We start from the raw sequence: 20,413 nt of genomic DNA, 5'->3' as shown, positions 1-20,413 counted from the left end.
GAGCTTTCCTTCGTCTTAGTAAGAGACCCAGTGGACTCCGTAGATATGGGATATGGCTTTTTTTGAAAATACCTCAAAAATCAGCATTTTTGCCATAGAATTTGCCCTTTTGGTGCAACAGGGCATCTGACATTTGTTTTCTGTTTCCCTGTCTTGCTGAGATCTGTCTCTCATCATCCAGCTTTTCCTACCAAATGCAAGTCAATTGGATTACAGTACCTGCTCCCTGCACTGATCCATGAAGCCCAGCAGAGCTGAAGCCCAGTCTGCAGACAGAAAGTGGGGAGAACCCAGAAGCACAGGCTGGTTAGCTGATTTTCCTGGAGAACAGCACAGCCACTGAAGAACAGGGAGCCCTGGATATTAACTGCTAAAGCCAACTACGAGCTCCCCATTTCCCTGGCATAGTTGGGGAGCAGGGGGGAAGGTTCTAAACTGGACATGAAGAGTGGAGCGAGGCAGCCTGGAGAGCATAGCAAAAATACCCATCACTGAAAATAACAACTATTGAAAATCGTCGTATTTTACATCAGTGGGTATTCTGGAACATTAAACTGTTGTGTGGGGGTAGGGAATGAATGGATACTTCCTGGTGACAGACTAAATTAACATTACTATGGTCCCACTTTACCCAGAGTACATACGGTCTTCATTACAAAAGAGAGATGAGTATTAAAAGCAGGTTAAAGGTATGGAGCTGGAAGGTAAACAGGAAGGAAACAAAAAACAAACAAACAAACAAAAAAACAAAGACTGCAAGATCACAGTATGGTCCATGACAGCAGTTCTCAACCAGAAGTCCAGGGCCTGCTAGGGGGCCACAAGCAGGTTTCAGGGGGTCCGTCCAGCAGGGCAAGTGTTAAACTTGCTGTGACCCAGGGCAGAGAGCTGAAGCCTCACACCGCATGGGGCTGAAGGCCGGAGCTCTGAGCCCCGCCACCTGAGGCAGAAGCTGAAGCCTGAGCAATGTAGCTTAGTGGGCAGTTGCCCTGCTTCCTACCCCCTAGCACCAGCCCCAGCTTTTACATGCAGAAAACCAGTTGTTGTGGCACAGGCGGGCCATGGAGTTCTTATAACATGTTGGGCGGGGGGGGCTCAGAAAGAAAAAGGTTGAGAACCCCTCGTCTGTGAGGTTGTGAGCTACATTATGAGGGATCAGAGAAACTAAGATGAGTATGATCAAAGCTCCCAATCTCACGAACACTTAAATTAATGTGTAGTCCCATTCAAGTCAATGGGATTACTTATGTGCCTAAATTTTGCAAGATTAGGCCCTCAGGAAACAGAGAGAAAAGCGCTATGTATGGAATTCTGGAATCAAGCCTATGAGAAGCTTAAAATGAAACACTTAATCAAAATTGCAGAAATAACTTTTTCCAAATAAAAAAATGCAGAAGAGTTTCCATGACCATTGGCTAGTTACCTTTCTGTCCTTGTTTAAGACTCTCTATATAATCTTCATATCTTTTTTGTTTTTCTGGATTTTTTGCAAATGGTTTGAAGTCACTAGAACTAGGGGTGGCTAACTGCCCCCCCAACGCCATTTGCCACTTCTGATGAACACCATATGAGAAGGATGAGATATTCAAGGATTGCTGAGGTAAAGTTTGTGTTTTCATTTGTTGTTCAGCTGCCTGTTTTACTTCTTTTATTCTCTCTTTGTCTTTCCCTGACAGATACTCCAGTACAGAAGGAGATGGACCTGAGGATGGAAAAAAGCAATAAGAAGATAAATGGAAAAGAAAACATCTTTGTAACTATCTCTACTGTCATGAATAAAACATATTACATGTATATTATTTCCCTATCTAAAACAAAAATGTGTCTAAATATAGGATGTACATACATTCAGATAGCCAAGCAATCATCAAAAAAATCAACACTCTAGTAATGGTTAATTTTAAATGTCACAATTTTGCTAGAAATCCTGAGGAAATATTTTTAAATGGTCATTTACAGAGAGGAGATTTCTTTTACCAGAAGTGGCCCTCTGCTGTTTGAGTGGATGCATCTTTTATGAAAGGAGCAGGATAGTGCCTCACACTCATTCATATATATTGTGCCCCACCAGATCTTTGTACTGATAGATATGTATAGATACATATGATGAAAAACAAATCAACTGGCGTAGTATAAACCAGGGAATGTCTACATTTGATAGTGTAAAGATCTAGACTTCACAGAAATCTGGAATGTAAAATTTTGTACAGCATATGTATATGCTCCATTTATGTATTTATTTTTTTTTAAAACCTCACAATCTAATACAGTAAAAGCTTCGTTATCTGGCATGTTGGGGAAACGGGAGGTCAAAAACAGTCAAAAATTCCGGTTAACTAAGAGGGAGCTCAGGGCTGGGGCATGGGAGTGGGTGCAGGGCGCGAATTCTGTGAGGGAGTTTGGGTGTGGGAGGGGGCTCAGAGCAGGGAGTTGGGACACAGGAGGGGGTGCTGGATCCTAAGCAGAAAGGGCTTAGGGCAGGGAGTTGGGGCGCAGGAGGGGGTGCTGGATCCTAAGCAGAGGGGGCCCTGCCGGCAGGCGCCGCCCCTGCAACTCCCATTGGCCATGGTTCCCGGCCAATGGGAGCTGTGGGACCAGCACTTGGGGCAGGGTGGAATCAGTGTGCAGAGCTGCCTAGCCGCATCTCTGCCTAGGAGCAGCAGGGACATATCACCACTCGCAGCGAGCTGCCAGAGGTGAGCGCCACCTGGATCCAGCAAACCGAAACCCTCCCGCACTACCCCAAGCGACATCCCACACACACACACTCCCTCCCGCACTCCAAACCTCTCTTGGCTGTTCCTCCACCTAGGTGCAACAGGGACATGTCACCGCTTCCAGAGAGCCATGTGGAGCCAGGTGGGGAGCCTGCCAGCCCCGCACCAACCAGACTATAAACCAGACTTTCAATGAAGATCAGAAATGCCAGTTTATAGAGCTTTCCAGTTGGTAAAGTGCTGGATAACACAGCTTCCACTGTAGTTACATTAGTGGTTTGAAAGTTTTGGACAACCCTTTTTTTATTATTATTATATAAACATGTACATATATTTTAATATTATTACATATAATTTAGCTATTAATCTATTATGCTGTTTTCAGTTATAAATATAATGGTTAGCTCAGTGGTCTCAGTGTCAAACTCTGCCATGTGCAGTTCAACTCCTGGTCCCAGTCACTTGCTTCCTAAGTGAAGAAGGGCTGGGGATGCTACAGAAGTGTCATGCTCAGCCCTCGGGGGCAAGGGTGAGGGAATTATTCATATTACCCAACAAAAACTATTCCTGGTGATTAAAGAGTAGTACTGTTAGTTTGGAGAGTATCTCCAGTTCTCATGAGCCAGAAAGTTAAAGGCCATGCCATGGAGCTTTGCCATGTGGAATGTTTTAAAAGCTGACAAAATAGCATTATTATAGCTATTATACAATCTTAATTTCTGTCTCAGATATTTAAGGGTGACCTACAATGGATATTTTTTTAAGTTATGTTTGTGCCATATTTTGCTTATTTATGATGTATGGAAAAGGCTTGAAAGGCTAAAGACAAAAAGGAACCGTCCTCCTTAGTTTTTACTGAGAAATGTGAAGTCTGACCTTTCCAGGTTTTGCGGGGGCCCCTTCTTCTGGGGGGGTCTCAGAGCAGGGTGGATAAAAATCTATTATTTAAAGAAAAAAATCAAAACAATCAGATGGCTTTTATTAAAATCAGATTTTTTTATTTAAATAAAATGCAGGTTTGTTTTTTTTTTTAAATAAATAAACCTATTTCAAGTTAAATTTGAAATGATGACAACCTATGTTAAGACCTAAACTTATTATAGTCTATTAAAATAATTTAAATTAAATAGCAAATATTAAGCAGTACGTTTGCTGCCAAGTTTTAAAGAAAGTCAAACCACTGCATTGGTGGGAAGTCACTGGCTACGCATCTGGAACCTGAGATTGTTCAAGTGCAAAATCAGCTTCTGGCAAGAGTAGCCTCTTCTGCATTCAAAAAAATAAATGTTTTCTTCATCTCAGTTTATTCAACTAATTCAGTTCAATGACTAGTTCACTCAAAGTTAAAAAACCCAATGGGAGATAAAAAAAAAAAAAAAGCAGAAAAATTGTTAATTTTAATCTACAAATAAAACTATGTGAGCGAATGAGGCCTATCAATTCTAAAATCTTGAAAGACATGGTGATAAGAAACAATGAGTTCAGTAACTACATATAATACTTCCTTTGTTTAATAAGTCAGTTTTAAATGAAAAACATTTTGATAAACTAAGACTTGTTTTTTATGTATCTCATACATTCGATAGTTTTATTTGTCTAATAAAATTAAAAATGCCTGTTTTGTGCATTTTTAATTACATTTCTATTCAAACAGAGCTTGACACAAATTAAGTAAAAAAATGCATCATTCACTATTTTCTAAACAATGCAAATGTAAAAATTAAAAATCTGAATAAATGTAAGTTAAATGATATCCTTGCTTAAATAAATGTGTATAAATATAGAGTATCTTGGTTAGCAAAAAGGAGGACCAAAATTAGTACAACGGCTATATTTAGTTGCAAATCAACATATTTTAATGGTTACCAACCAATGAGAACCAACCTTTCTTTAGCAACAACAACTCAAATATACAAATGCAAAACAAGATTAAATTAGATTATTTTACTAAAGGTTACCTGCTTGCGGATTAAAATCTGTGATTTAAATCAATCCACCCTGTCTCGCAGCGTGATATTGTGGCCTCACAAATTAATTGAACGGAAAGGCAATTAATTTGTTCCTTTCTCCAGTATCCTTTACTGGTTGACATTAAACAGGTGTTAACCAAAAAAAAAAAAAAGTTTTAAGAAGTCTAACATCCCCTTTCCCTCTTATTTGCTATTTTCTCTAGACTCATATAATGTCATAAGTGACTAGAGAGCTATAAAATCTTCCAGGCTACACAAGACCTGAATTTCTAAGGATAAAAAAACAAACCAAAAACCCACAAGCAAAAATTAAAAAAAATAAATTCAGGCTTCATGGAAGCAAAAAATGAAATACTTTTACACACTTTTCTCCTTTAATTAGCGTGAGGAACTGAAAACACCTGTAGGTATTCCCAGTAACTGACATTTAGGGATCATATTGGCCAATATTTTGGCTAACATAAGGGGTGAGTTTAGTTTTATTTTTATTAAATTAGAAATATATATATATATATATATATATATATATATATAATATTCAAGATTGTAAATATTAAAGTTTGTAAACAAGCGTTCCCTGTTCTAAAAATATTATGGGGATAACCTAGTAGTTTAGTCAGTGTTAAGTGAATCTAAATTATAATGAAATAAGGAGAAGTATGGTCACACACTATGTCACATACCTTTTAGAGCAGTCTCTCCTAGCAATTCCCTCCTTTGAGACGCATTCAGCGTGTGTCTGTTTTGCTGCAGAGCATCAGTCTCAAGTTTCCCAGTTGATTCAACTAATGCCTGAAGTAAAAGGGGGTTTTCATTTCTAGCTGTTATCACTGGTCGAAAGTAATGGACAGGTCTGTAATCCCTTGGCAGGTCAGGCGGTAGATAAGTCTTCCAAAACAAACAGAAAACACAGTGAGAGATGTAGTTTCATATTTGTTATTTACAGATGAGATGTCCTTCACTAAAATCATTGGGCAGCATACAAAAGTTAGGCTTACTATAGACTACTAGTATATACTGCTCAGACTTGCAGAAAAGGACATCCCCAACCTATATACGCCTTTAACTATTGTCAATTTAATTTGTGAACATTAACAATAGAAAAGTAAACTATACAACAAACAAACTGGACAGGCTCAATTAGTCTGAGTCAATAAATAAATGGCATTGTAACAAACAGGAACATTTGAAACTTGAAAAAAATAAATTACCAAATTGTCAGTTTATAAAAATTATACTATAGATCAAATAGCAAATCAAGAACTACTTTAAAAAAAAAAATTCAGAAAATGCTTTGGATATTGCTTAAGAATTCACCTTCCTTACAATGGGAATTACATGCACTTTTAAGCGTTAAATTTTAAAAGTTGAATAGTTTCCCTAAGCTTCGAAAATAACTTAATATCCTCCACCGAAATTCTGTTTTCATATCTCTTAAAGGAATAATTCTCAACGAACAACAGATATCCCAATGCCTCCTTATGGTAAAGTATACTAAGTGGATTTTTCTTTCTATTTCCTCTTTAGGAAAAGCATACTGTCAGAAAATTTTATATATGCCTGGATTTTACCCCACTCTACACTTATACCAATACATCTTGTACTTAAAATTAAGTCCTAAAAATAGGGTTAAAACAAATTTGTCACTACGAGTGAATTTGAGAGGTCTTGGTCACTAAGAAAATACGATGTTATGTTTGAACAACAAGTAGAATATATACGTTATTCTTGCTAAAACCAATTCTCCAAACTGCTGCTAAACAGCAGTGAGCAGCTCTGAATGTATTTAGTATGTCTAGTGGATGGACAAACTTCAGGTTTGTATCATCAACCTAAAACCTATAGTTTTGACTATTTAGGATACCTTTGTTGCTTACCAACACTTTTATTCCTATTACAAGACACAATATGAATGCAATAGAATACACTAATAACCAAGGAGCTCAGTCAAATTGTGTATCACTCTTGATTATTATTGACATCTGAGTGATTACTTATTGTCTATATTTAAACACGTAAAGATGGCAAAATTATAATAGTTGTTTTTTGCTAAGAGAAAACATTATGTTTTATTTACCTTCTTTGTAGCTGATGATTTAGAAGCCAAGGAAAAGCCGTCCAGAATTTTGCCAATATATCTAATTTCTTTCTCCATTCCTATAAAATGATTACAGTATTAGGACTTTCAAAGCCAACAACTATAGAATTAACTTCATAGACAGGGCTATTCAACTTTAATTTTTAACGAAATAATTTCAAAAGATTCTATTTTCTGATACAGCATCCTTTAATTAGTATGTCCTGATATTTTTTAATTCCTTATTAAAAACCTTTACTGTTTTCCTCAACTTGTGAATGATCAGCAATAACTAATACTACTATGCTTGTAGAATACAAATAGAATATGCAAAAGTTACCACTGACTTTCATATCCTGCATAATTTCTGCTAAACAACAATCCCTGAGGCATGCCTATCCCATTCAAAATCCGTCGAAGCCTCCACGGCTGTGAATAGCTATACACTATGTATGTTGATGGAACCAAATTCAATCACTCATTTTGAAATAAATTCAGAAGTTTATGCATGTACATTAAATTAAATCCAAAGACAGTACTTTACCAAGTGCTTCTTTGCACAATACATAGCAAATGGCTATACACCTGATCCTACTTACTCATGTGAGCAGCTCCACTCAAATCTCCAAGGACTCCAAGACCAATATTATTAAGGGCTACAAAATCAGGCCCTAAATTTGCAAGTAAATTACTGAAGGATTCTTAAATATTCATGCATCTTTTCTGACATTAAAACTACTGTGTAAGTTATCACGGCCTAGTATTAGTTCTAACCTAGTGCACAGTATTTCTGAGATTTTCTACCATAACCACTAATGTTAGTGGTGAACTATTACCACTATTATTGGTAATTATTTTCCTCTTTCAACTGCCCTCTTTCGTAGTAATTTTGAGGTGTATAATGCTAATGTAGTTTCAGATCTATTGCATAGGCAACTTTCATCCTGGCATTTCCTAACTTTTGAGTGCTTTTCTTTGTAACCATGATATTTAACATATTTTCCATATATTTTATACCTGGGCCATGGACAACTTTGGAATAAGCTCTCTTAATATCATCTGTATTTTTATAGTGGTACTGCTTTTCACTTACTATTTTTTCCTGCAGCAGAAAAAAATGTTTTCAGATAAATACATGACTAAGCTGAAGAAAACAGAAGTTTTCATTTAATCTGCTTTTGAACTACTAGAAGCGTGTAATGGAGGACACTAGGTGAAATGTTGAGATCTCAGGGCCAGAAAATATCAATCCTTTATTAATGAACATATTTGGAAAATAGAGGTTAGCATTCTTACATACATTTTAAGTACAATTACACTGAAACTTCAGATCTATCTATAATTCTTACCTTTCTTGTTTTTATACTGCTTAGGTGCAGTCCAACCATACAGCATATCTCCAGGTTCCTCATCTTTCAGAACTGTATCATATTTTGACAATGTTTCAGTAGCATATATATCATCGTCTTCTTCTTCCAAAGCTCCTACACCAAAAGCCTAGACAAATTTTTTAAATTAAAAATGGTTAGACTTCTACAGTGTCAAAATATAACAGTTCTGTCTTGAAAAAGTAACACGTCAGAATATGTATATTTTGTCTCTGAAATTAAAATTACATGTTTGGGACTAGTTTGATAACTTTCATGTGGCAAGTACTATACCCTGCCAAATGGGAGACCAATGATCAAAACAGCAAACATGTCCTCCAGCTTCTCAAGCAGAGAGGGACTGGGACCACTATGTCAGAGGCATGTTTAGTTTATAAGCAGCAGGATTAGCTATATAACACTGAACAATATATCCTGCCATCTAAATAAGAACAGCACTAGTTGAGCACTAAAGGAAGAAAATAATTATGCTGGCAGGAGGCCTTTGAAGAGGAGAAGAACAATGTAATGGGAATAAATACAACCGTATTTGACCATATTTCTTTTTTCCCAAAATCACATAACTTGACAATGTTTCTCCTGTGTGAAAACATGAATCACAGGGCATAGTGCTAAAGGGAAATTAAATGCGGCTGACAGAACCTAGCGTTGGAAGGAAATGGCCAAAAATTAAACATCTTTGTTTCACAAAAAGCTCATTTTACTCCAATTGGAGAAATGTAATGTTCACTTTCATTTTTACTTATACCACACTCATCATGATATTGTTCCATTACACCCATTAACTTACTACTAAGCCATATAGAAGCTTCATGGATTCAACCATGGCTTCATAGCAAGTCCGTGTTAGCAACAGCAACAGAAGTAAGGTAGCCTGCCTCCCAGTACTGTTCTCAAACCACACTTAAAGTTTCTTGCGATCATTCTACAATTTCTGAGTATTTTCCATCTTTATCAGGCCTCATGGAGAAATAAAAATCAATTATCTACATTTTATTTCTCAGAAAGCCAGGAACAGTAGGAAAAAAAAAAAAAGAGACTACCTTGTGAAAGGGATCATTTAATGAAAGCATTGCTTCCCATTGATAAGGTAGTGGTTTTTTTCTACTGTTCCTGGCTCTCTGAGAATGTGAAACAACACTGTAATAACAGAAATATCTATATTTACAGCAAAAATTGCCATGGACTTAAACAGAAGTGTTGCCTGATTACTGACTAGGAAGCATAGCATTTGGCCCTTACAGATTCTACTGTACAATTTTAAGAGTACTTTCAATGTTAAAAAAAAAAAATAAAAAAAGTGTATACGTCTGTTTTATTCCACTCTCCCACAGTTTATTTAAATCACAATATTAATATTGGAATGTCACGCATAATGTAATAGGAACCAATAATTCTTACCTCTTTCAACCAATAAAAATATATTAAATTCAAGATTCAGGCTGACCCTGTTTATTGGTGTTTGGTCATTTTACCTATCTGTGCCTTAGTTTTCCCATCTCAGATTTGGTATACTACTACTATCCTACATCACAAGATATTATTAAGATTTAACTCATGTTCTCTCTCAGATTCTCAGACAGAAGGGAACAGAGCAGTACAAAGTATTATTTTTTAATAACAGAAATGGTATTTTTAATTTGCTTTAAAACTTTGTTTTAATTCCATTTTAGAGAGATTTTAAGACAAACATATTTATTTCCTATAACTGGCACTGCAACACAGTATAAACAGTAATGTTTTACCTGGCCTGAGATACCCAGTTTTCTTCCTTTACTATGTCTCAGATCACCAAGTAGATTACTTGTCTTTTCAGAACCATCAGTAAAAAGACTGGGGTGTTCTCCTCCTGAAACCCCAAACAATGCTTTGGTGGGGTCTAGACCCTGGTAACCAAGTCCACGGACATTCTCTTTAGGAGTCAAGTCTACAGGCATCACATCTTTGGGTGCAAACGTCACATTCGCTGGCTGATATTCATCCTCTTCATCCTTTTACAAAGTTAAAATACATTACAATAAACAAACATTAAACTCTGTACAGCAGTATAAAAATGTAAGTTCCACAGCAACATTTAGTTAAGATGAAGTCCAATTCTGAAAAAGCTTCAGAGTTCTCTAAATACACACGGATATCACTGCACATGCCTGATTAGGAAAGGAGCTCTTCTGGGTTTACCTTAACCCAACCATTAATATTCAGAAGAAGAGCTCTGCGTAGCTTGAAAGCTTGTCATTTTCACCAACAGAACTTGGTCCAATAAAAGATATTACATCATCCACTTTGCCTCTCTAATGTCCTGGGACCAACACTACAAATATTACTATTCTAGTCGTATAATAGTTAGATTTATATATATATAAGTTATACTTTAAATATAATTTACATGTAATTTTTATATAAATAACAGTAACTTTTGCCTGCATAATACCTCAGATCCTTCAGGTGGTAGCGCACAGCCATATACTTTTACTTCAGGATCTGCAAAGACATAACAGCACCATACCATAAAGTTACAATTCTTCAGTAAGTTTCTCTTACGGCTTGTCTACATTACTCGCTGGATTGACAGGCAGAGATCGATCCAGAGGAGGGTCGATTTATCACGTATAGTCTAGATGCGATAAATCGATCGCTGAGCACTCTCCCATCGACTCCAGCACTCCACCAGAGCGAGAGGCACAGGCGGAGTCGACGGGGGAGTGTCAGCCGTCGACTTACCATAGTGAAGACACCGCAGTAAGTAGATCTAAATACATCAACTTCAGCTACGTAGCTTTCCCCCTTTCCCCCCCAGTGTAGACCAGGCCTTAGTTATATTTTAAAATTAAACCAGAGCAAATAAAAGGTTTTTAAAAGATCTTCTCAATAGCACAGAGAAGACTAGAAACTTTTTATTTTCCATTACTCAAAACTTAATTGAACATACCAGGTTTTTGTTTGCGGGGCTCTCTCTTTACTCGAGGTCCAACACCTTGTCCTTCTTTCCAGCCCATTTTTCGCAACAATTCAACACCAATAGTTATTCTAGGAGAAAATTAAGAACAAAGCATTTATGCTGACAGCCTAATTTAAAAGTATTTCTTGTGAATCTCCTGAAAGCTATAAATAAATTCGTAATAGTATGGGCCAAATTTTCATAGCAGTTTTCTGTAAGCACAATTCTTCATGTATTATCATTTGTATATGTATCTTGTATGCAGAACTGCAAATGACTGTGCATGCAAATTTGCATGTGCAAAACAAAAAGGCAGGTGGTGGTCCCTTTGAAAATGCAATTTTATATATTTTGCAGTAATTTGCACTGAATGCAGTAGTCAGATATTCTTTTACTTGCCAATACAGCATAGGTGTTTTGGTTTTGGGAGTGAGGTGCTATATCTACTTACTTCGCTGGTGCTATTAAATCATCCAGTGCAGTGGTTCCTGGAATGGATGAAGTTATCCCTGCAATATGCCTAGCTTTTTCTTTTATTCTATCTTTGGGTTTGGAAGCAAAGTCATCTGTCGTCGTAATTTCTTTAGGCGCTATCCCATATTCACTAAGATCCTGAAAAACACACACACACACACACAATGGAAAAATTCTAATTAGAAATAACTTTTCTTCAAATATAGACTAATATTAAAGATGACAGTTGAAGGAAACCTGGAGTTTATGCTCTTTATTTTAGCTGGGTTTTCAAAGGCACCTAAGGGAGTTAGGTGTCCAACTCTAATTAAGTTTCAATGGAATTGGGCACCTACCTCCCCTTAAGCACCTTCAGAAATCACAGTCTTTATTTACATATGCTTCTTTATAATGGAGACCTAGAAAGTTTTGTTTGCTTTCTGTTCTGTAAGGCTTTTCTTTTTGTTTGTTTTAAACAGGTCCGACCTAGAAGACTCTAAGGTCCATAAGAAAACAGGTTAGAATTATGATTGCATATATATATATATATATATATATATATATATATATATACACACACACACACACACACTAAGTAGAACATGAAATGATTTTTATTTAGACTCTTTAAAACCCTATTTTGTTTAACTAAATTGCCTACAAACATTTAAGGCCTGAAACAGCTCCCAACAACACCCAGCAGCCCTCAAAACTAGTCTGCCAGCAAAAGAAGGGATGCTCATATTTTACATCCTGATATTTCCAAGTTAAGAAGTAAGCAGAACCCACCATCACTAAATACACACTTGTCCCTGACAAGATTAAATCAGTTCTTTGATGAAAATTTAAAATAATGGATCATTCTTACAAATTTTTTTATTAGTACTATCTATAATAAAAGTGATTCTATTATCCGTATCTACATAAATTCATGCAACAATATACACAGTAATAAAATACCCAAATATGTGAAGTATTGTCATGCCACAACTTTTTGTATCATTTTTGTAAACTTACCTCTTCATCCATAAAGTCTTCTGGTCCAAGGGCTGTTTTGTCTGCTCTCTTCTGACGTGATGATACAAAAGTTGAAGGGGCCCATCCTTAAAAGAAAGCAAATCTTTAAGAATTGTATAAAAAGAAACTCTAATATAATGTATGAACGCAGTAAGGAAAGGTTATACGTAGCCACTTTGTCATTCTATTAATCAGAAACACCTTAAGGACATGCCAACACAACGGATGCATCCATAAGCAGAGCATTCCAAAGGTAGCATCTTCAATTATGTTCATTTTAATAGAAAAGTATAACTATTTACAGTGAACATCAGCAGAAAAAAAATACATAATGCCAATTTACATTTGTTTTCCCAAAAATAATTTGAGTAGTGTTATGTTTTGATAAAGTATTACTTCAGTTCTTCTCCATGAGAGGAACTAGTTTCAGACACAATCTCTGACCTTCCTTTGAACCAACAGTGTTGAAGTAGCCAGCAGAGAAACCACCACTAAATGCTCCATGAAAACGTTTGTATCGTCCCTTTTCATCTTTAACAGTCTGCTCTTGAAGAGGAACTGGCTTCTTAATTCGTTCACCTACAATTATCAAAATACAAAAAACAGGAAAGTGAGTTAACCTGAAAAGAGAATCAAATCCCCACTCTTCTCAGTTACTATTTGTTCCCCAAAGGAACAGCAGCCACCTCTGAAGAGGCATGTCAGCACTACATGCTGCTATTTAAAACAGAAACTGAGAGAATAAGAAAATAAAAATAGTGATGAAGAATTCCTAAATCCTAATCCCAGTTCTGATACTTTTTCCATGGCTGTGGGCAAACCACAAACCATCTGTCTCCTTAATGTCCCAATCTGTAAAACTGGAAGAATATTTATTTACCTATTTTATAGGGTGTTCTAAGCACTGTTTGTAAAGCATTATGAAAATGGAAAGTGCTAAGTGTTATTAATATCATACCCAACTGAAGCTTTAGGAATTTAGAAGGCAGAATATAACTATCCAATTTTGAAATTAATCGAGACAGAGATAACAACATTATCATTGCAACAGGACCTTTAAAACTATCTTTAAGTGGTCAGAACCTCAATTGCATGACACTGCCAAAAAAACAACACTTGCAATAGCACCATCCCCCTAAGAGAAGTCAATGAGGCTCTGTGCAGGTGCAGACGTTTGCCGACATGCAATCTATTGCAGAATCATGGACCTTGAAATATTTGGTACAACTGACTGTGCTGAAATCACATTTTAACAAGACGACTTCAAGGGAACAGAGAGATTTGCATAATAAGCACTTTTAAAGTGTATATATAATCTCCTTTTTGTGTAAACTCATTGTTGTGTGTAAACTCATTATTATTTACTGAAAACCAAAAGTGTGCTTGGCTTGGCAAAACATGTAAAATATTGTCATTTCTCCAAGAGATTTATAGTCTCAGGGACAGACAATTGAAACATTGTTGTATCCAGTGCTTACTGCCCACTGACTTCTACACTACTCATGGCAGTAAGAACTAAGCCCCAGGGTTAAGTGTTTGCAGGATCGGGCCTCTAAGGCCCCAAAACTCTTGTCATGGCCTTTAAAGGGCAGGATTCCTACATTATGCAAATATTTACCAATGAAATATAATACTGTACATATATAATACACAGAATAAAGGTTAAACATTCATGTGGCCAGTGCACCTTTGCATGTACATCCATGCACACCCACCCACAGCTGGTTACATGCACTCTGTGCTTTTGATGGTAGGATGCCTATTTATGAAACTGGATATAACAGGAAAAGTATTGACCCTGACCCTTATAAGGCAATAGGAAACAGTATTAAAATGAGCAACACTGTATCTAATCCTTGGGTAAGAAGCACTACAAACCACAGAGGGATTTTATTGTATAGAGTCTAACTTCTACAACAATTAATTGCTTTCCACTTTTATCTTTCTAAGTAAATAACAATGAGGGCTTTCGTTGTTTACTTCCATCAGTTCTATTCCAACATTTATGAGAAATATAATTCTGTTATAGCAAAAGCCTTGTATCAGCCATGCACAGTAGTTTTGGTTATCTGAGTACAGAAATGGAAAAAAAGGTCAACTTTAATAAATATAATATAGCTTTAATTTTAAAAATCCGAACACCAACAACAAGGCCTTACAGAAATGCATGGAACTTCCAGGTTGTTGAAACAATCTGAATGTACTGAGAACTGAAGCCTCAGTGCTTCAATGGTGCCAGGATTTTTGATGTTCCATTTAAGCACACTCATTTGAGAACTTGGCCTAGCAGTGACCTTGTTAAAAGAGACCTTGTTTACACACAAATTTTGTACAGCTTTAACAACCCTGGTATTATTAAAGCAGTACAAGTGCTCTAGCTTATTCTTGTACAGAAAGGGAAATAAACTATACTCACATAAAGCATCTTTATACCAGCATAACTGTGTTCACACTATGAGTTGCACTAGTACAACTATTTCGGTAAACAAAATCACAATCGTAATCAAATTTGTACAAAATCCTTGTGCAGACCAGGCCTTAATCACACTTGTGTCTGAAAACTGAGGACCTCCTACTCCTACAAGTAACACCTGAGATTTCAGTAACTGAAGGCTTGTCTACACTACCACACAGGGTCGATCTAAGATACGCAACTTCAGCTACGTGAATAGCCTAGCAGCAGGTGAAGTCAACGTACTTAGATCCACTTGCGGTGTCTTCGTTCCGGTGAGTGGACAGCTGACACTCTCCGGTCGATTCCACGTCTCATTCTGGTGGAGTACCGGAGTCGACAGGAGAGCGCTCAGCGGTTGATTAATCATGTCTATACTTGATGCAATAAATCTGCCCTGCTGGATCAATTGCTGCACGCCAATCCAGTTGGTAGTGTAGACAAGCCCTCAAAGATTAGAGGGGACTCCCCTACACCCCCTCCAGTTTATTTGTGTTGTACATTTACTATCTTTTAGACTATCATCTGTACCACCTACTCCCCTCTCAGGCTACATCTACACTACCACGGTAAGTCAACATATGGTATGCAGCAGTGAATAACACAGCTGGAGTTGACGTACCTTAGGTTGAGTTACTGCAGAGAGTCGAAGGGAGAAACTCTCCCCTCCACTTTCCTTACCCTTTTCCTCTGGGGTAGAGGACAGGGGCGACTGGAGAGCGATCTGCTGTCAATGTGGCGGGTCTTCACTAGACCCGCTAAATCGACCTCCGGTGGATCGATCTCGGAGCCTGGATCCAGGCTGTAGTGTAGACGTGCCCTGCTACGACTGTGTTGCCTGTGCGGCTGCACTACGACATCGAGCCCCCGCAACCCCCAGGCCGAGCCCAGAGGAGGTGTCGTCAACCCTGCCCCCCCCCCACGAACACCCCGCAGCACAACCGCGTCGGTTCATTGGCGTTCGCCCACCCAGCCCCTTTGCCCCCCGGCGAGAGGGAACCTCGCGGGCGAGGCGGAGGCGGCCCCGTGTCTACTGGGCCCCGACCCGGGAGAACGGGGCGCGCCTCTCGCAGGGACAGGCACTTGCGGGACGCAGCGCGAGAGGGAATCCGCAGACCGGGCGGCGGCCATGGAGAGGAGGGGGCTCGTCTCGCTCCCTGAAGCAGCCAGGACGTGCGGCGGCCGAGACGGGGGTAGCCCCGCTGGGTCTTGCTTCCAGGCGGCTCCCCCCCGCCTCATGTGGGCAGAGCGCTCCGGGGAGACACGGCCCCTCGCTCGCCGCCCGGCCGCAGCGTTAGCCGGGCTAGATAGGGGGACGCCTCCGCACAAGCGGAGCGGCTGTGCCCCCCGAGCTCCCTTACCCTCCGGCAGGGGCTCCAGCGCGGTGCCATAGCCCGCCAGCTCCTCCTCCTCGCTGTCGCTGGCCCCCGGCGCCGCCATCTTCTGAGCACGACGCCTGGGCCACGCCTCTGTCACGTGAGGGGGGGGCGCCGGGCTGGCGCCGCCATCGCTGTCTGGGGACGGAGCAGAACAAGCTGCGGCCCGCTCGGACTTGGCCTCTTCTCGCCTGCCCGGGCTGCGCTCGGGTGCCCAGAGCCCGCAACCCCAGGGGGCGTCTGTTGCTCAGACCCCCTGCCCCCATCAAGCCTTTGGGGTGCTGAGGGATGGTGTGAAGTACCACGTATATTCTCCCGAGTTTATAGTTCTGTTACCCTCAGGCATACAATGCAATTGTCATCAACTTTCAATGTAATGTTTAAAATGTAACTTGTGATCAGTTTTAATACATTTCAGTACATCTTAAAATAAGGGATGGATGGGCACGCTATGGGACAAATCAATTAAATAAGGGACAGTCCCTTGAAATAAGGGAGGGATGGGCACCCTAATAATAATTCTAACCCTAATAATTTTAAATGTATCATTCATTGGCTCATATTTTACATCTTGATATTTCCAAGTTAAGAAGCAAGCAGAAGCCACCACCACCTGTACACACTTGTCCCTGACAATATTAAATGTAGATGTGGCAATACAGTAGAAAACATACTGCAGAAAGAAACCCTGTATTTGCGGAGGGAGTAGGACTGCATTACCTAACAGGGCTTTTCCGTTTCTAACATCTATGACCTCATGAATGTTTGCAGGGTGCTGGACTGTGACATCAAAATAACAATGAACTTGGAAATAACAGGACAGGCGTTTGAGATCCCTTTCCTAATCCTGTGCCTGTCCTGGAATGGTGTGGGGAGTGGGGCCAGGTTCCTCTGGGATTTCATCTTTAATTTCCTGTAGCTTCATCACACAGCAACACTAACACTTCCTCTATAAGGATGAATAAGCAGGATACAACTTTCTTCACAGCCACATTTACTGGCCAAAAGAGGTCACTCAAGTGCAAAATTATTGATCCCAGGAGCTAGCACTTTTGCCTTTACAGACCTTTTAACCAGGGGAGTGTGAGACATACCCACATCCGATGAAGTGGGTTCTAGCCCACGAAAGCTTACGCCCAAATAAATTTGTTAGTCTCCAAGGTGCCACAAGGATTCCTCATTGTTTTTGCTGATACAGACTAACACGGCTACCACTCTGAAACCCACATAAAAAACACCACAGTGCATTGTTCCAAATTATTGGTCTGAAACACTGTAGTTAACCATGTTTAAGCATGATTCATACAAGAAAGATGGTAATCATTTCCAAACTCAGAGTTAAGAAGGCCAACAAATCCCAGATATGATCCCACAACAGACATGGAAAGAATCTAGTTCACGGTACCAGTATCACTGCAGCCACAGGTGCCAACTTTTGTTGGTGCTGGTGGGTGCTCGTGCTGCCCCTCTCCCTCCCCGTGGCCCCGGCCTCGTCCCCTGCCCCAGCACCACCCCCTGCCTGCCCCTATTGGATCCCGCCCTGGCCCCGCCTCTTCCCCAAGCACAGCCATTCCCCCTCCTTCCCCTTCCCTCACAGGCTTGCCACATAAAACAGCTGTTTCGCAGCACAAGCGCTGGGATGGGGGCAGAAGAAAGTCATGTCGGCCCACTCAGAGGAGGAGGCGGAGCAGGGGGGTGGGTTGGGGAGCTGCCGGTGGGTGCTCTGCACCCACCAATTTTTCCCCATGGGTGCTCCAGCCCTGGAGCATCCAGAGTCGGCGCCTGTGACTACTGCTGTCAGGATTGAAGAGTAAAGGATAATAGCACCTGCAATTTCATGAAATCGATCCACTTCCAGAATCAAAGTGTAAAACATACTCGATGTGTATTCAATGTGGAAAGGGGGAAACATGAATGTTACTGACTTACAGCTGATAAAACTCACAGAGCCAAATTTGGGCCAGTTTATTTAAAGTGCTGCTCAACTCAAAAAATGTTTGTGCAGAAACTGCATTATGGTACTTAACAGAGCTGTTCTCTATTTTCCTTGAGTCATATCTGCTGACTAGTGTCAAAAATAAGCTTTTACTACTTTTTTTTTTCCTCTTGACCCTGAAGAGTCAAAGTCTAGCCACTCATGATAGGTCTAGACTGTTCTTAAAAACCTCCAAGGATAGGAATTCCACAGCCTCCCTAGGACCTTTTCCAGTGCTTAGCTATACTTAGAGCAGGGGTGGGAAAACTTTTTGGCCTGAGGGCCACATCAGGGTTGCGAAACGGTATGGAGGGCTGGGTAGGGAAGGCTGTGCTTCCACAAACAGTCTGGCCCTGGCCCCCTATCTGCCCCCTCCCACTTCTCACCCCCTGACTGCCCCCCTCAGAACTCCCGACCCATCCAACCCCGCCAGCTCCTTGTTCCCTGACCGCCCCCTCCCAGGACCCGCTGCCCCTAACCAGTCCCCTGGGACTGCACCCCCTATTCAACCCCTCCACTCCCTGTCCCCTAACTGCCCTGACCCCTATCCAAACCCCCACCCCCTGACAGGCCCCCTGGGACACCTGACTCATCCAACCCCCCCCCACTCCTTGACCCCTGACCACCCCCTCCCAGGACCCGAGTCCGTAACTGCCCCCCCAGGACCCCACCCCCTATTCAAACCCCCCTGCTCCCTGGACCCTCTGACCCCACATATCCAACCACCTTGCTCCCTGTCTCCTGACCACCACCACCCTGAACTTCCACCCCATCCAACCACCCCCTGTCCCCTGACTGCCCCCTAGGACCTACTGCTCCTTATCCAACCCCCCTCCTCCTGCCCCCTTACCATGCGGCTCAGAGCAGCAGAACAGGCTTATTGGAAAGCCTGGGAGGTGGGCGGGCACAAGCCGTGCTGCCCACATGGCTGCGGGGAAAGAGGGACAGTGGGGGAGGGGCCGGGGGCGAGCCTTCCTGGCCGGGAGCTCAGGGGCTGGACAGGATGGTCCTGCGGGCCAGATGTGGCCCGCGGGCCATAGTTTGCCCACCTCTGACTTAGAGAGATTTTCTTAATATCCAACCTAAATCTGCTGGCTGCAAACTGCAATCGATGGAGATGGAGAACAACTGATCACCATCCACTAACAACCTTTTACATATTTGAAGACTGTTATGTGTACCCTCAGCTTTCTCCTCTCTAGACTAAACATGTCCAATTCTTTCAATCTTTTCTTCATAGGTCACGTTTTCTAAACCTTTTATCATTTTTGTTGGTTTCCTCTGGATTCTCTCTGGTTTGTTACAAGTTACATTTAAGCAGTGGCACACACGTTTTCTTAACATTCCTAGATATTTTATGATTAGTGATCATTCACATTTGCCTCTTTTATCCAAAGGACAGAAGACAGCAGTGGGTGAATTGACTTGGTCCCACCCCTTATTCCATGAAGGCTTACCAGGATACACTACAGGTGGTCCTGAGCAGCAAAGTTTGGGGCAGAAGTTTCACTTCACAACCATCTATAATATTAAATGAAACCTGTACAAGAAACCACCATTATTAGATAACCGTTTTCTTAAGAAACTGCTCCAGGGTATCACTAAAATGTACTGACAACAATTCTGCCCCATCTTTATTAGAAGACCTTTTCAGCTAAGCAACCAATTTTTGTCAGCCCCAAAAGTATTTTTTGTAGACTAGGTCTATTCCAGTGTTCTTTAATGAAGGAGTTCACATGGTGAAAGAAAGGTGCCTCTACGCATCGGCTCAAAGAAGAAGCCACTTTCAGAAACTTTCATGTTTCTCTGAAGAGTACTGTATCATAGAGCTAGTTCTCTTTAATGTATTTTGTATAAATATACATTTAGAGTTTGTGAAAGGTGTCAGTTTCACAACCCTAGAGACTGAAGTCCTCTTTCTATCCACAGAGCTTCTCCAGTACAGAAAGTGTCAGTACAAACGTCTCTATTGTGGCTTGCCAGTATTCCTCAACCGTGACCTGGAGGGACAACTTCTAGGAGTAAGGGGCCAGTTCAGCTTCAGTGTCCA

The 20,413-nt window shown here is 40.5% G+C and overlaps 1 protein-coding gene across 2 annotated transcripts in view; it reads right to left on the bottom strand.

Annotated features, from left to right (window-relative positions):
- The window catches only part of GPATCH1 (G-patch domain containing 1), a 29,675-nt gene extending 13,208 nt beyond the window's left edge, over positions 1-16,467 (bottom strand). Inside the window, exons 1-11 of one of the 2 annotated variants that reach the window (XM_084644240.1) lie at positions 16,374-16,467; positions 13,005-13,139; positions 12,561-12,646; positions 11,542-11,702; positions 11,082-11,179; positions 10,584-10,633; positions 9,898-10,143; positions 8,114-8,261; positions 6,765-6,844; positions 5,371-5,575; positions 1,424-1,702 (exon numbers count right to left, since the gene is read on the bottom strand). In XM_084644240.1, coding sequence (XP_084500366.1) covers positions 1,424-1,702; positions 5,371-5,575; positions 6,765-6,844; positions 8,114-8,261; positions 9,898-10,143; positions 10,584-10,633; positions 11,082-11,179; positions 11,542-11,702; positions 12,561-12,646; positions 13,005-13,139; positions 16,374-16,452 — 1,567 coding nt within the window. In that variant the 5' untranslated portion in view covers positions 16,453-16,467. Of the gene's footprint in view, positions 1-1,423; positions 1,703-5,370; positions 5,576-6,764; positions 6,845-8,113; positions 8,262-9,897; positions 10,144-10,583; positions 10,634-11,081; positions 11,180-11,541; positions 11,703-12,560; positions 12,647-13,004; positions 13,140-15,634; positions 15,868-16,373 lie in introns of those variants that run through there. The other variant, XM_084644241.1, reaches the window with a different exon arrangement.
- Positions 16,468-20,413: the final 3,946 nt, after the last annotated feature.

Source organism: Lepidochelys olivacea (assembly GCF_965140295.1).
Source record: "Lepidochelys olivacea isolate rLepOli2 genome assembly, chromosome: 12".
NCBI lineage: Eukaryota > Metazoa > Chordata > Testudines > Cheloniidae > Lepidochelys > Lepidochelys olivacea.
The sequence above is the reverse complement of the archived record's forward strand: the minus strand, read 5'-3'. Positions and strand labels throughout refer to the sequence as shown.